Raw genomic sequence first — 15,400 nt, 5'->3', positions numbered from 1 at the left:
TCCCCATCTCTGGAATTATGTCCTTAACTGAAGGCAGACACTCAACCACTGAGCCACCCAGGCTTCCCAAGAAATCTTAAGCAGTAGTCATGTTGAATTCTCATGATTTTATATTTGATTGAAAAACAAACAAGAGACGCCTGGGTAGCTTGGCAATTGAGTGTCTGCCTTCAGTTCAGGGTGTGGTCCTGGGATCCCGAGATCAAGTCCCATACTGGGCTCCCTGCATGGAGCCTGCTTCTCCCTCTGCCTATGTCTCTACTTCTCTGTCTCTGTGTCTCTCATGAATAAATAAATACAATCTTAAAAAAAAAAATAGTTAAAAAGACCAAAAAAAAAACCCAAACCCTAAAACAAACCAACCAACAATCCTCTCCCCCAACCAGAAAAACCCACATTTGGTTGTATCTAAATACAAAGAAGGAAAAAAAAAAACCATTTTATTGGAAAAAAGATTAGGCAAAGGGTATGTTGAATAAATGCTGACCACCTCAGATTTGATGGAATGTGGTATAAAGTTAAACAACTTTACTTATTTCTTATTAAAGAGGTTCTGTACATTTTTGATTTAGGGATTGCTTGTATATCAAAAGATATTTGCATATTATTTCTACTTACAAAAAACCTACCAGATTAAAAGAAGAATGCTACTGTATTAATTGGAAAATTAATAAGAATATCAAATCATGAATGTATGACAAATGATAGTGGTAGAACATTAAGTATTGCTTCTATTATAGTAAGTATGATAGAGGTGCCTGGGTGGCTCAGTCAGTTACGCATCTGCCTTCAGTTCAGGTCATGATTCTGGGGTTCTGCGATTAAGCCCCGAATCTGGCTCCCTGCTCAGTGAGGAGTCTGCTTCTCCCTCTGCCTCTCCTGCTCATGCTTGCTCTCTCAAAGTATGATAAAATTATACATTTATTAAGGAATAAAATGTCTGTGGTTCATTTGCAAAGGACTCATGTATTAAATGCTAGTATTTTTTAATAGGTCAGTAAAATCCAATTCTGTCGCACAGGTCACATTGTTTATTAGTATCTTGGATCATTTACGTAAAAAGTTGAGGAAATCAATTTTTACTCTGCTAAGTAAATGAAAATGGAAGCTGCTTTTGCCCTGGTGGCATTTGCTAATTTCAATAAATTTGGACTTGACTTTATCAGTATTTCAGGGCAAGGGCAAGAAATATCAAAGCCCTGGATGTCCACAAAGTGGGATATCTAACAGAAGACCCTCCTTTACAGTAAGCTGGGACTGAAATTGAGAAAATGGATCAGCCATTCAAAGGAATTACAGCCTATTTTCAAAATGCCCGAGTTTTCTGGTGAACTTCAAGCCTTCATTGTGATCTAACACAGTTGAGAGCTGGTAGTGTTCTCAGATGCCTGAGAGAAGCAAGCACAAATTCTTTAAAAAGGAAATGCTTCCGTTGATGATAAATGGATAAAGGAAATGTGAAATACCTATAGATAGAGGTAGACAGTGGAATATTATGAGATATTCCATGGAATATAATGGCTATGAGAAAGAAAGAAATCTTGTCATTTGCAACTGCTGGGATGAACCTAGAGGACATTTAACTAAGTGAAATAAGCCACACGAGAAAGACAAATATTGTATGATGTCACCTATGTGGAACCAAATAAAAAAATAAAAAATTAATTTTAAATGAGTAAATAGGAAAAGAAAGAAAAAAATCCACATTCATAGAAACAGAGTAGAATGGTGGTTACCAGAGGCTGGAGACTGGGGAGATGGGGAGATGATGGTCAAAGGGCACCGTCTTCAGTTATAAGATGAATAAGTTCTGAAGATACAGTGTTCAGCATGATGAAAATCATCATGTTGTACACTTTAAATATATATAATTGGGAGGGGCGGGGTGCCTGAGTGGCTCGGTTAGTTAAGTATTTGACTCTTGGTCTCAGCTCAGGTTTGATCTTAGGGTTGTGAGTTTAAGCCCTGCATTGGTGCTGGGTGTGGGACCTACTTAAAAAAAAAAAGAAAAAAATATATAATTTTATTTGTCAGTTGTACTTGAGGTAAATCTGTGGAGTTGAAAAAAACAACAACAACCCAAGAAAATGCTTCATCCTAGGCCGTAACATTAGTGCTCCTATAAATAGTTTTTCAAGTAAAATGATCAGCATTCAGTTAAATGTAGGTGGGCACACAAAACAAGACATGAGTGAGAACAGAAAACAAAGACTTTTAATAATGCATTAGAGATTTTAGGCATTGGAATGATTGGAGACAGATTATAAAAATGGTTATACTTTGTTTTTAAAGAAATCAGGCATTGGAGCACCTGAGTGGGTTAGTCAGTTGAGCATTGATTTTGGTTTACATCATGATCTTGGGGTCCTGGGATTGAACTCTGCATTGGGCTCCCCGCTCAGCAGGGAATTTGTTTGGATTCTCTCCTGCCTCTCCCCACATTCAGACTCTTTTCTAAAATAAATCTTACAAAAAGAAAGAAGGCACAAGTTTGAGTACAGTTGCAAGGAATAGGAAACTATAACACGTGATATTTGGAAAATAAAAAGAACATCTTGAACTGAAGTATGATGATTGAAATTGAAACTTGATAGCCTGGTTTAAGAAAAGAGTAGATACAGCTGAAGATAGAGTTAGTAAACTGGATGATAGGCCAAAAGAAATTTGAAATACAACATAAAGAGGGGACAATACAGAAAAGAGAAAAAGAGGCATAGAGAATAGACCAGAAATGTCCAGTGGAATCCTAGGAGGGGAAAGAAAAATGGAGAAGACACAGTATTTGAAGGGTTGACCACCGGAAATCTTTCAGAATATCAAGTCCAACGTTAAAGAAACCTAGCAAATTCCAAAAGTGCACATTAAAATAAATACAAATGTAGGAAAACCTAGTGATTTTATAGAAAATCAAATATAAAGAATCTTTGCCAGATGAAAGGGGAAAATTCCTTCAAAGGAATATTAGATTGATGACTATTCAGCAGTAGTGGAAGGTGTAAGACGTAGGGTATGTCCAGTGGCCTGAAAGAAAATAGCTACCCACCACAAATTCTACACCAAGCAAAAATATCTTTTAAGAACGATTGTAAAATCGACCTTCAGACACACAACTGACTGTGCTAGCAGCCAACTTATTGAAGGAAATTCTGAAGAATTTCAGGTAGAAAGAAAATGGTCAGAGATGAAAAAAGAACAATGAAAATCATTTTATGTAATAGAAGTGAACATTGATTATTTAAAACAATAATTTGGAAATTTAGAAAGTGCACAGAATTAAAGCAATAATAGCATATTAGTAGTAATATAAAGGATAAAAGGCATTTTGGGGGGTAAAATATTAACATTAGACATTGTTAAAAGGATCCATATAATATTTTTTAGGGTAATTTCTAAAAGAACAACTTGAGGGGTATCTGTGTGGTTGGTTGCTCAGTCATTTCAGTGTCTGCATTCAGCTCAGGTCATGATCTTAGGATCCTGGGATTGAGCCTCACATCGGACTCTGCCTTTGGCTCAGGTTGTGATCTTGGGATCCTGGGATTGAGTTCCACATTGGGCTCCCTGCGGGACGCCTGCTCCTACCCTGCTTATGTCTGCCTCTTTCTCTCCCTGTGTCTCTCATGAATAAATAAATATAAAAGTCTAAAAAAAAATTCCAATAAATTTGAAAGGATTAAAATTATAGAGACTGTTCTGTAACCATAATGGAATGGAATTAGAAATCAGTAACAGGGGATCCCTGGGTGGCTCAGCAATTCAGCAGCTGCCTTTGGCCCAGGGTGTGATCCTGGAGTCCCGGGATTGAGTCCCACATCGGGCTCCCGGCATGGAGCCTGCTTCTCCCTCTGCCTGTGTCTCTGTCTCTGTCTCTCTCTCATATGAATAAATAAATAAAATCTTTTTAAAAATTAGTAACATAAGGAAACTTTGCACATGTGTAGAAATTAAACCATAGACTCTCAAATAATCAGTGGGTCAAAGAAGAAATCACAAAAGAAGTTAAAAAAATACTTAGAGATAATGAAAAGGGAAAAATGCAAAATACAAAAATGTATAGGATGCAACAAAAGCTGTGCACAAAAGAAAATTTATAGCCATAAATACCTCCATTGCTATACACAAGCAATAAAAAATCCAAAAATGAAATTAAGAAAAATTTTCTGTGACAATAATATTCCCAAAATAAAATACTTAGGAATAATTTTAACGAAGTATAAGCATTACAAGAATACTTAAATTACAGGAAAAACATCTCAGCAGAGGGAGAAGCATTTTTCATGCAGGGAGTCCAATGTGGGACTCAGTCCCAGGACTCCAGGATCACACCCTGACCCAAAGGCAGATGTTTAACTGCTGAGCCACCCAGGCATCCCAGTTTCTTAATCAAAAGATAGATGTTCAGATGTTCAGATGTGAAAATATTTTTTTGAATAAAAGCAGAAATGCCAGGGTTTGTTTTTTATTTTTCAGATGGGCTCAATTCTTCATCCATCCACTAATGATCAGAGATGCAATTGACCGTGAAGTTGAAGCTGTTGATAGTGGTAAGATAAATAATATCTTTATAAGTAATAGATATAGCTATACTTAACTTACTAATAGCTAAGATAAGTAATAGCTTTATGTCTTACAACTGTTTCTTGCATTGAACTAGATGTTTAGCACATTTATCTTTTTTTTTTTTTTAAGATTTTATTTATTCATTCATGAGAGATAGAGACATAGGCAGGAAGAGAAGGAGGCTCCTCACAGGGAGCCTGATGCAGGACTCGATGCTGGAATCCTGGAATCACACTCTGAGCCAAAGACAGTTGCTCAACTGCTGAGCCACCCAGACACCCCCATTTATCATTCTCTATTATTAGATCATTTTATCTTTATATCATAAAGAGCCTAATTGGAATAAATGTGTCATTTATTCCTGAACCTTTATTTATTTTTTAAAGATTTTATTTATTTATTCATGAGAGAGAGAGAGAGAGACAGAGACAGAGGCAAAAGGAGAAACAGGCTCCATGCAGGAAGCCTGATGTGGACTCAATCCCGGGACTCCAGGATCACGCCCTGGTTCAAAGGCAGGTGCTAAACCACTGAGCTACCCAGGGATCCCCATTCCTGAACCTTTAAATGTCTTATAATTCAGTATAGATTTGAAATAAAAGAATGATAGATTTTTTTTTTCAGTGTTTGTTTTTTGAGGGTTTTACCATAGTGACTAATCTTTTATAGGATGGTAGCCTAATTCTTAAAGCTGATACCAGATATTAAAACCTTAAAAGTTCATGTAGCTCCTTTTGTATGAAGAGACATTTTCTCTGAGGTTTTAAATACTATTCTGATACTTAAATAGCTTACCTGTTGTTAACCTCTGTGTATAGGTGCTTTGTGGTTTGAATTTTGGTAGTCCTGAAAACAATTATGATACATTTATGGGTGAAGAAACTAAATCCCTGAGTAGGAAATGCATTTAAGTTTGTTTTTTTGACAGTTTTCCTTATTTTTAGGATTTAAAGAATGAAGACTATAAGGAAAACTGTACTTATATAGGGTGAGGCTTCATTATAAAGCTGTGCTGTAGGTATCCCTTAATTACAGAGTTCCAATATATAGCACCACCATAGAATAACCCTGCTTGCCTTATTTTAGCATTGGAAACATGTAATACTAGACTTGGGGGGACTTTCAGTTCATATAGGCTAGGCTTGGTTTGCAACAAACTAAGAGGAAAGTTTCTATACTTGTTTCTTCTCCTTTTGTGGCATTTTCCTCTTTGGCTTGATTCAGTGTTGAGTTATAATAATGACTTGGTGCATTCATTAAGCTGAGTAAACTGCAGATGGCTAGGGCGAGCCATCTGTCTGGGAGTCAGCAGACTGTGTTTTACTTCTAGAAATTTAACTGGCTGTGGCCCTCAACTTATTTGTAAAAGAGGGTGGGATGGAGTTCCTAGCTCTTCTAGCTCCTTGTGACCAGTGATTTATTTTCTTCATTTTTGTTATTTGCCTACCACAATGTCACGTAGGCCCAGATAAGTATTTGTTGAGTGGATGACAAACCAAAATAACCCAGGAAAACTCTAAAAGCCTTTCCTACTTTTTGAGACCTAGGAACTGTTTTCTGTCTTAAATACTTTGGTTTTTTTTTTTTTTTTAAATTTTTTTTTAAAATTATTTATGATAGTCACAGAGAGAGAGAGTGAGAGAGGCAGAGACACAGGCAGAGGGAGAAGCAGGCTCCATGCACTGGGAGCCCGACGTGGGACTCGATCCCGGGTCTCCAGGATCGCGCCCTGGGCCAAAGGCAGGCGCCAAACCGCTGCGCCACCCAGGGATCCCCTGTCTTAAATACTTTGAAGTATATTTTTCTTCATATATTTTCTAGATTGGTTTGAAGTGTTGGTATTTACAAAATTAAACCTTTGATTCAATTTTAAAGTTTAAGAGAATATATTTTATTATATTTTGAAATATGCAGAAATATTTATATATACACATATACATGTGATATATGATTTGTGTATACACACAAGTGCAATAAGTAGTTTGGTTTAAAATGAACTTAAGCTAAAAGCTTTGTTCTTTGTTTTTGTTTTGCTCTGCTCGTTTATTTGTTTTTGATGATAGGAGACCTACTTCCATTTGTGACCTGATACAAAGAACTAATTTTATGTCATTAGTCACTTAGCTTTCTGAACTGAATATGAAGGATTTACTTAGGATCAGGGAGATGGGGGAGCTCTTAAATTGTAACTGGTGTAATAACTTTAGTATATTAACCAGTTTTGAAAGCTCAGTAGTCTGATACTGCTTTCTTCTATTCAGTTGTGATAGTCTTGTATTATTCTTATCTCAATCACATGTAGTTGCCTGCTTGCTTGGATGGCCCATTCCATGTAAGAGAAGTTGAAGTGAAGTTCAACTTTCTTGGCAGATTCATCTTTTCATTTTCCCCTTTTTTTTTTTTAATTCCTCTCCACTTGCTTATAAAAAAGGTTCTTTCTTGGGTTTTTAATTTTTTTTTTTTTAATTTTTTATGATAGTCATAGAGAGAGAGAGAGAGAGACAGAGACACAGGCAGAGGGAGAAGCAGGCTCCATGGACCAGAAACCCGACGTGGGATTCGATCCTGGGTCTCCAGGATCGCGCCCTGGGCCAAAGGCAGGCGCCAAACCACTGCGCCACCCAGGGATCCCTGGTTTTTAATTTTTTTTAAAGATTTTATTTATTTATTTATGTGAGACACACACAGAGAGACAGAGAGAGGCAGAGACACAGGCAGAGGAAGAAGCAGGCTCCATGCAGGGAGCCCGACGTGGGACTCAATCCCGGGTTTCCAGGATCATGCCCTGGCCTGAAGGCAGTGCTAAACCACTGAGCCAGCTGGGCTGCCCTGGTTTTTAATTTCTTTTTTTTCTTTTTTTTTTTTTTTAAAGAGTTATTTATTTATGATAGAGAGAGAGGCAGAGACACAGGAAGAGGGAGAAGCAGGCTCCATGCCAGGAGCCTGACGTGGGACTCGATCCCGGGACTCTGCCCTGGACTGCGCCCTGGGCCAAAGGCAGGCGCTAAACCGCTGATCCACCCAGGGATCCCCCTGGTTTTTAATTTCTTATGATAGTTCTAACTTCATTACTCTATCACTGTGCCCTGCATTGATGATCTATTTTTGTTCTACTTTTTCAAAGGAGTGGTTATACACTTGTATTTATAGCATTTATTTATGCATTACAGATAGGTGTGTTCAGTGTTTTATAGCTTTCTTGAATACATTTGGTAGCAAACTCATGTCAGTGGTCACACTGGGTAGGTTTTCAAATAGGATTAGCATATTGCTAAAAGATCATGGAGAAAAAAATTGTTCTTAATGATTAGCTTTTTATTTTAGTGGATAGTTCCTACACAAACGTTTAACTTCCTACATGATATGTCTTAGTGATTGATATTGAGAATCTGGCCACAGCCTTTTAAAATCTAATCAAGTAGCAGAATGTGTTTTCTAAGTGTTCAGATATTTATACCCTATTTTTTAAAAAAGATTTTATTTATTTATTCATGAGAGACACAGAGAGAGGCAGAGATACAGGCAGAGGGAGAAGCAGGCTTCCATGCAGGAGCCCAATGCAGGACTTGATTCGGAGGCAGACAGACTCTCAACCGCTGAGCCACCCAGGCATCCCATTTATACTCTATTTTTACCAGTTGTTGTGGATATGTTGACATGTCTATTATCTTTCTGTTTCCACTGAAACAAATTACCAGAAACTTAGTGACTCAAAATATCACAAATTTATTTTTTTAAACTTTGAATGTCAGAAGTCTAAATTACTTCCTTAGGTGCATTCCTTTTGGAGGCTTTAAGAGAGAAGCCTTTTTCACCTTCTAGTTACATTTGTGTCCCTGGGCTATGGCTCCTTTCTCTATTTTAAGAGTCATCCGGGTAGAATCTTCTCTCTGAACTCTGCTTATGTCCTTATATCTTTTCTCTGACATTGACCCTCTTGCCTTTCTCTTATAAGGACGCTTATAATTGGAACCACCCAGATAATCCAGGATAACCTCTCCTTCTCAGGATCTTAATTTCATACCCTGAAATTCCTTTTACCATGTAAGGTAACCTATTCACAGGTTTTGGGGATTAGGATGTATATATACATCTTCGGGGGCTCTTACTCAACCTACCACACTTAATAATGGATTTTTTTTTTTTTTTGTATTGTAGCCATGTCTTCACACTTCTTTACAGAATTTTTTAAAAATTTACTTTGTTAAAGTTATGTATATATTTTTTACTGTCTCATTGTTGATTTAGACTTTATGGTCTACAACTAAAGTATTTTGAATATGTTTACTTCTGTTTCTTCCAATCCTCTCCACTTTTGTTTCCACTCTCTTCACCAAATATAACAGCGATGACCCTTGATCAGTTTTCTTGTCTTTCCTTTTGCTTCCCTTCAACCCATTCTCTACTTTTATAACTAGAATGAACTTACTAAAATCCAAGTCTGATGTCATTCTCCTAACGTCTTGACATTACTCCTATGATAAGTAATAATAGCTGACCTCTAATTGAGCATGTGTTGTATGCATTATTGTGATTATTATTCCTCATTATCTGTATTTGACATGTAATGACATCACAGCTTAGAGAGGTTAGTACTTAACTCAGAGTTCCAGAATCAGTCATTTCCCTAGTTTTTTTCAAAAATTGTTTTTTCCTTATCTCTTTAGTCTGATACCTTGCTTCTGAACATTGCTCAACCAAAAAGCAACATCTGTTTTTCAGAGGTTCTATAATCTCCTTCTCCTTTAAGATTTTCTCCTTAAAATGTTTTACACACGCCCATTTCTCCTGTTCCCTAAAAAACTATTCCCTAGAAAACTCCAGTTTTCCCTATGCGTTGTAGCACTTGACCATAGCAAACCAATTTCTTTCGCCTCTCAGCTTCTCTGATTAATAAACAGTTCCACTGGCCTCTTTGCTGCCTCTTAATTCAGTAAGATTTTTCTTGTCTTAAAGCCTTTGAATTTATAATTTCCATACCTAGAAGACTTCCCCAAAATTTCTTATGATACCATCCTCACTTTATATGGATGTTGCTCACTTGTCACCTCAGAGCTTTCATGCCCACCCTGTTGTCACTCTCCATTCTCTTACACAGATTTTTCTTACCTCACCCACCACTGATACTATGTTTAGAATCAATTTGTTGGCTTATTCATTGTTTATCTCCCCTACTAGAATGTAAACTCTTTAAGGGCAGGGCCTGGGTCCCCTTTTTTTTTTTCACATTTCTGCCTCTAGCAACTGATTCAGTAGTACCTACCTCATAGTAGATGTTCAGTAAATAATTGTTGAAGGAATATATCTTATTTAATCCTTATAAAAATCCTATGAACTAAGTCCTAGTCGCTCCATTATATAGGTGCAGAAATAGAATCAGGGAAGTTAGAAAATATCCTCAAGGTTGTACAGCTTATCTATGATAGAAGTTGGATTCTAGCCAAGATAATTTCTGACTTTAAAGTAATTGTTCTTAACCATTAATACTTTCTTAGTGACAGTTTTATTTATTTTATTTTTTATTTTTTAATTTATTTATGATAGTCACAGAGAGAGAGAGAGAGAGGCAGAGACACAGGCAGAGGGAGAAGCAGGCTCCATGCACTGGGAACCCGATGTGGGACTCGATCCCGGGTCTCCAGGATGGCGCCCTGGGCCAAAGGCAGGCGCCAAACTGCTGCGCCACCCAGGGATCCCCTTAGTGGCAGTTTTAAAGGAAATTTGAACAATATATATGACAGAGTTCCCGGGTAATAAGGAATTTGATTTAACATTTTATTAGCCCTTGATCAGTAAAATCTTAGACGTAGTATCCTAGAATTGAAACCTTTAAGTCATTATCTTTTTCATTTGAAAGTAAGAGAAAACCTCTAGAAAGGTGCCCTGACTTCCCAGAGTTACAGAATATGTTAAGTAATAGAGCCTGGTCTAGGTAATTTAGTTCCCCACTTCAGTCTTAACAGTACACAATTCATAATAATTTTTACTTCCTTACTTTCAGTTCTGTGCAGTTCAGTTCTTGAATTTCCATTAATATAGCGAATACTGTATTTTATTAAAAGTGTTTCTTTAAAACTGACAGAATATCAACTTGCAAGACCTTCTGATGCAAACAGAAAGGAAATGTTGTTTGGAAGCCTTGCAAGACCTGGACATCCTATGGGGAAATTTTTTTGGGGTAAGATACTTCATCGTATTTCATATCTTCTAATTGAAGAAGATTGAAAATATGAAAAGTTGATAAAGAATGGCAGATTATGAAAGCACAGTAGCTAGGTACCTTTTACCTTTTAGGATTAAGTAGACAGCTTTTCAAATAGAAAGTAGTTGAGCATGTATGTGTTTGGTTCTCCAACATTGGATATTATCAAGAACAGCCCTAATGTTTTGTCAGGTGATCATCATAACAATGTTGTGAAGTGGGTGTCAATATATCCAGTTAAAGGTAAAGAAATAGGCTCAGGGAAGTTATTTAATTTACTTAAGTCACACAGTGGTGGATGTGAGATTTGAACCTCTGTTTATATGATTATGAAGTCTGTGCTCTACCCCAACTTGACATTTCCATTTATCAACAGAGATTCAGCAGTGATTTTCTCTAATAGTTTTTGAGCTGTGACCAAATTTTGTTTAACTGGTAAGCTGTTTAAATGATATCTGTTTTTCATAATGGTTTTTTTCTTGGTGTTAGGATTCAGTTAGAACCTCATATTAACCCTCTTGACCATAGTGTAGAATCTGGGATGAATTGATCTAAATAGTACTTCGTTCAAAGGATGATTTGTTTTCCTGTATATTTTTTATAATTATATACATTTTTATATGACAACCTTGCTTTATATGGTTTATTTTTAAGGATTATGTAGAATATTAATAAAATAATTTAGAGATAATATCTGAATTGAATACTAAACTAATTATTAAGAGAGGAAGCTTAGGGCATTTACTGTTGTTATTGCCAAATGGAGATTAATTCCTTATGTGTTAAAATATACATCAGAATTGTTTCTTGTGAATTTTTATCCTATATTGATGTTATTGTTATACATTAGTTCTATATTGTTGAGTCACGTAGGTTATTTCATTAGTTACAGTATATTAGTAGCAGAGTATGCATTTTTGGTGTAGAGACTTTGACAAAGTAAACTTTAAAAATTAATGTCAATATAGTTCAAAGTAAACTTATTTTTTCTGTGACCTTTATCATCTCTTTTTTTTTTTTTTTTTTTTTTGCAGGAAATGCTGAGACACTCAAACATGAGCCAAAAAGGAATAATATTGATACACATGCTAGATTGAGAGAATTCTGGATGCGTTACTATTCTGCTCATTACATGACTTTGGTGGTTCAATCCAAAGGTAGTGTATTATCTGTTATGGCCCTTAGAGTTACTTTGAAGTAGTGCTTTCTTAGGCTTTGTTTGCCTTGATCAGTGTCACAGTGTACTGTTAATTTCTAAGCACTAAAGAGTGCTTGACCCGAATATGACCTAAAGGAAATCAGGAGGATTCAGAAAAGTCACATAGCAAGTGGCATAGCTTAGGGAAGCACAAAATCATCTGATTCTCAGGCAAATGTGTTTTTTTTTTCTTTAAGAGACATAGGCCTTGTCTCTAGGCTAGTCTGTGAGTATCCAAATGTACTAATAGGTCATGAATTGGGTCTTTTAAGTCACATTCATCTGCTGCTTCTGTTATCTTTGGTTTTGCATTTAATCTGTATTGATCATAAACACTGACAGGGCCAAGTGTCTTCTCATCTTTACATAGGGTCCAGTAAAATGGCATGATTAATTGAAATCCATCGTGGTAATGATAGCAAAATGTCTTAAATGTAAAGTACTGACCAATACTTCTCTTCTCCTTTTATTATCTTCAGTAACTTGTGTTAACTTTTTCTCATTAAAGAAATGGTAGTTTTCTTTACATTTCAATCTCTTTAGTCCAGTTGTCAAACTGTTTCTTTTTGACATATCTTAAATAGTTTGCACATTTATTTTTGAAAAAGTAATCTGTTTCACCTGATATGACTCTTCCTTTTATACAATTTTGCATACAATTTTGCCCTCTCAAAAATTAAAGCTGATTGGCAGTTGAATATAAAACATTTTTGCATTTAGGATCAAGATTAGTCCACTAAAGTTGATTTGAATGTAAAACTATGGATATAGAATGGTAGATTCTTTGGTTCAGACTACAGATGTGCTTCTAGATTCCTTTTACAGCATTTGTTAAAATAAGAAGTTCCATGTTCAGTATAAAATTTATAGTTTTTAATTACTATTTCCAAGTCTGTCACAAACATATATTTTTCTTCAAATATGTATTATTTCCTTTGCAATCGCTTTGTCTGTGATGACAAATATAAGAGCATATTAATGCTTATGGAAAATTTCTAAAATAAGCCCTAGATATTTGATAAGAGAACCTTGTACAGTTTAAATTCAGTTATTTTTAAACTTTAGCATTTATTTTACCATTTAAGAATTAAATATCTAGGGGTGCCTGGATGGCTCAGTTATTAAGTGAAGGACTCTTGATCTCAGCTCAGGTCTCAATCTCAGGGTTGTTAGTTCAAGCCCCACATTGGGCTTAAAAAAAAAAATATATGTATATGTGTGTGTGTATATGTGTGTATATATATATACATGTATATATATACACACACTTATTTTTATTATAAATATGTTATTATGTATAATACTTATATGTAATACAATTAATAAAATAGTGTCTTTAAGTGCATAAAATAAGAGTTAAATATTCTATATAAATGGCATAGAATAAATTCACAGGTTGATTGGTTTAATTTGTATCTTGTTGGGACACCTCTTGAAAATTAGTGAAACTTGTGTCTAGTGTAACTAACATATTCAGTGATAGTAATGAGTCAGTGAGGTAAGGGCTAAAGGCTTCTTTTTGCACTTATATCTGCTTTACTAGATATTTCAAAATAATTTTGTTTAAAAGAATCAAAAGATAGAAATCATATTATATGAAACCTAAGAGGAAGACTTGCAGATTGAAACCTCAGCAAATATAAAATAATGTAAAATAAATGAGTGTAAAAGTACTAATGAGATGCTGAGAAAGAAGAATCCGTATGGTGTGGGTTAATTGGGAGAAACCTTCCTAGAGGAAATAAGTTTCGGAATGGAGTAGGAGGATGGTTGGTGTATTCTTTTCTCTTGGCCCTCCATACTAGCTTGATGATAAAAACTTCTTTTTTTAAAAATTTGTGTGCTTTTTCTAACTTTACTAGCTGGAAATACAAAAGTCATAGCAAAATTATGTGTCTTAAGGTTTTCTAAACTGTTATTTTTTTTGTTGTTGTTTTACTGCTTAAGGAGTGGCAAGTGACACCCAAATTACAGTATCCCTGTTTTATACCTAAAGATCAGTGAGAAATTTAATTGCCTTTCTACCTTAAATAACAACATTGCATTTCACTGTCTCCTTCCTGCCCTCCCCACAAGAAACACTGGATACTTTGGAAAAGTGGGTGACTGAAATCTTCTCTCAAATACCAAACAAGTAAGACATTCATTTTCATAAACCACATAGTTAAAGAGGAATCTTGTATGAGTCCCAGAGGTCTTTTTTTTTTTTTTTTTAAATGCAGGAGGGGGGGTTATTTTTTAAACAAGTGATTAAATTAAGACCTAAATTGGTTTAGCAAATCACGCAGCTTTTGAGTAGTAAATCTAAGATGAGAACCCAAGTTTCTATAGTTTCTGTAGTTCAATACTTATTAGCTTGTAAACTTATGGTAGACAGTAATTCTGAAGAATTTATGGTTCCTTTTACATTTATTCAGAATTTTTCTCTTACTGTGTAGAGTGTTTGAAACTGGGATATAAAAACAAGTATTGAGAGGCAGAATATATATATATATATATACACACACACATACACACACACTTGTATCCCCTGCCTCAGAACAAATTGTGTTCTGAAAGTTTGTTTCTTAAGTCAGTTACTTGGGACTTGGAATGCTTTCCCCCTTAAAAGAAATAATCTTTTAGTGATGATTGACTTTCCATACGAACTAAAAAGTCTGTTTCATGTAGTTGAACCAAATTATCTTTTATTAGAAATTGTATATATGGTTCCAGTTCAAAAAGCTGCTGCTTTTTGTCTACCTTTTGCTACATTTGTGTTACAAAGAATAACAAAAAATTAATTCCAAAGCACTTAAGTTCTTCTTCCTACTTCTAATAGTTTGTATTTTAATATAATAAATGAAAAAAAAATGAAATCATGTTTTTTTCTTGCATCAGGTGAGTAAGTTAGATTTTTTTCCAGTTCCTCATTCCAGGACATAACTTATTTTAAATTTATGAAAGAAAAAATGTCTGTGGAAATGTTAGTTAGAATAATTCGTAGTGACAACTGATTGGTTATTATTAACTTGGCTTTATGTAAATTTCCATTGATAATTAGCAGTACTTTTTGTGTATGGAAAGAAAATGAAAACCATGTCAAAGTGGTGGAGTTGTTTTGTTTTGATAAGAAATAAGTATGATTGAAATGTGTTTTACTGTGAAACTGTAGCAGAAAAATCAGAGGTATATTGACTTCTGGGATTCATTAGGTCCTGTCAATCCCTGATAAGCATTTTTAGAAGTTCTCTTAAATAGTATTCACTAATAACTTTGGTTCTTTGATCAGACAAGTTAAAAAGTCTTCTAGGTATTTAATAATAATTCATATTAACTATGTTTTAGAAAAAATAGTGAGCAATATTTCCTCAACCAGATAAGAAGCCTTTAGAAGGAGAGTCCATGTCTTTTAAATACCACAGTGCCAGATACAGTGCTTGATACCTAGTAATCATTCC

The 15,400-nt window shown here is 35.2% G+C and overlaps 1 protein-coding gene across 1 annotated transcript in view; it reads left to right on the top strand.

Annotated features, from left to right (window-relative positions):
* NRDC (nardilysin convertase) overlaps positions 1-15,400 on the top strand; it is a 97,686-nt gene that overhangs the window by 45,928 nt on the left and 36,358 nt on the right. Inside the window, exons 7-10 of the mRNA XM_041739144.1 lie at positions 4,471-4,544; positions 10,643-10,738; positions 11,797-11,919; positions 14,037-14,094. Of these exons, the coding sequence (XP_041595078.1) occupies positions 4,471-4,544; positions 10,643-10,738; positions 11,797-11,919; positions 14,037-14,094 (351 nt within the window). The remainder of the gene's footprint in view (positions 1-4,470; positions 4,545-10,642; positions 10,739-11,796; positions 11,920-14,036; positions 14,095-15,400) is intronic.

This window comes from Vulpes lagopus, chromosome 23, assembly GCF_018345385.1.
Source record: "Vulpes lagopus strain Blue_001 chromosome 23, ASM1834538v1, whole genome shotgun sequence".
In the NCBI taxonomy this organism is placed as follows: domain Eukaryota; kingdom Metazoa; phylum Chordata; class Mammalia; order Carnivora; family Canidae; genus Vulpes; species Vulpes lagopus.
The sequence above is the reverse complement of the archived record's forward strand: the minus strand, read 5'-3'. Positions and strand labels throughout refer to the sequence as shown.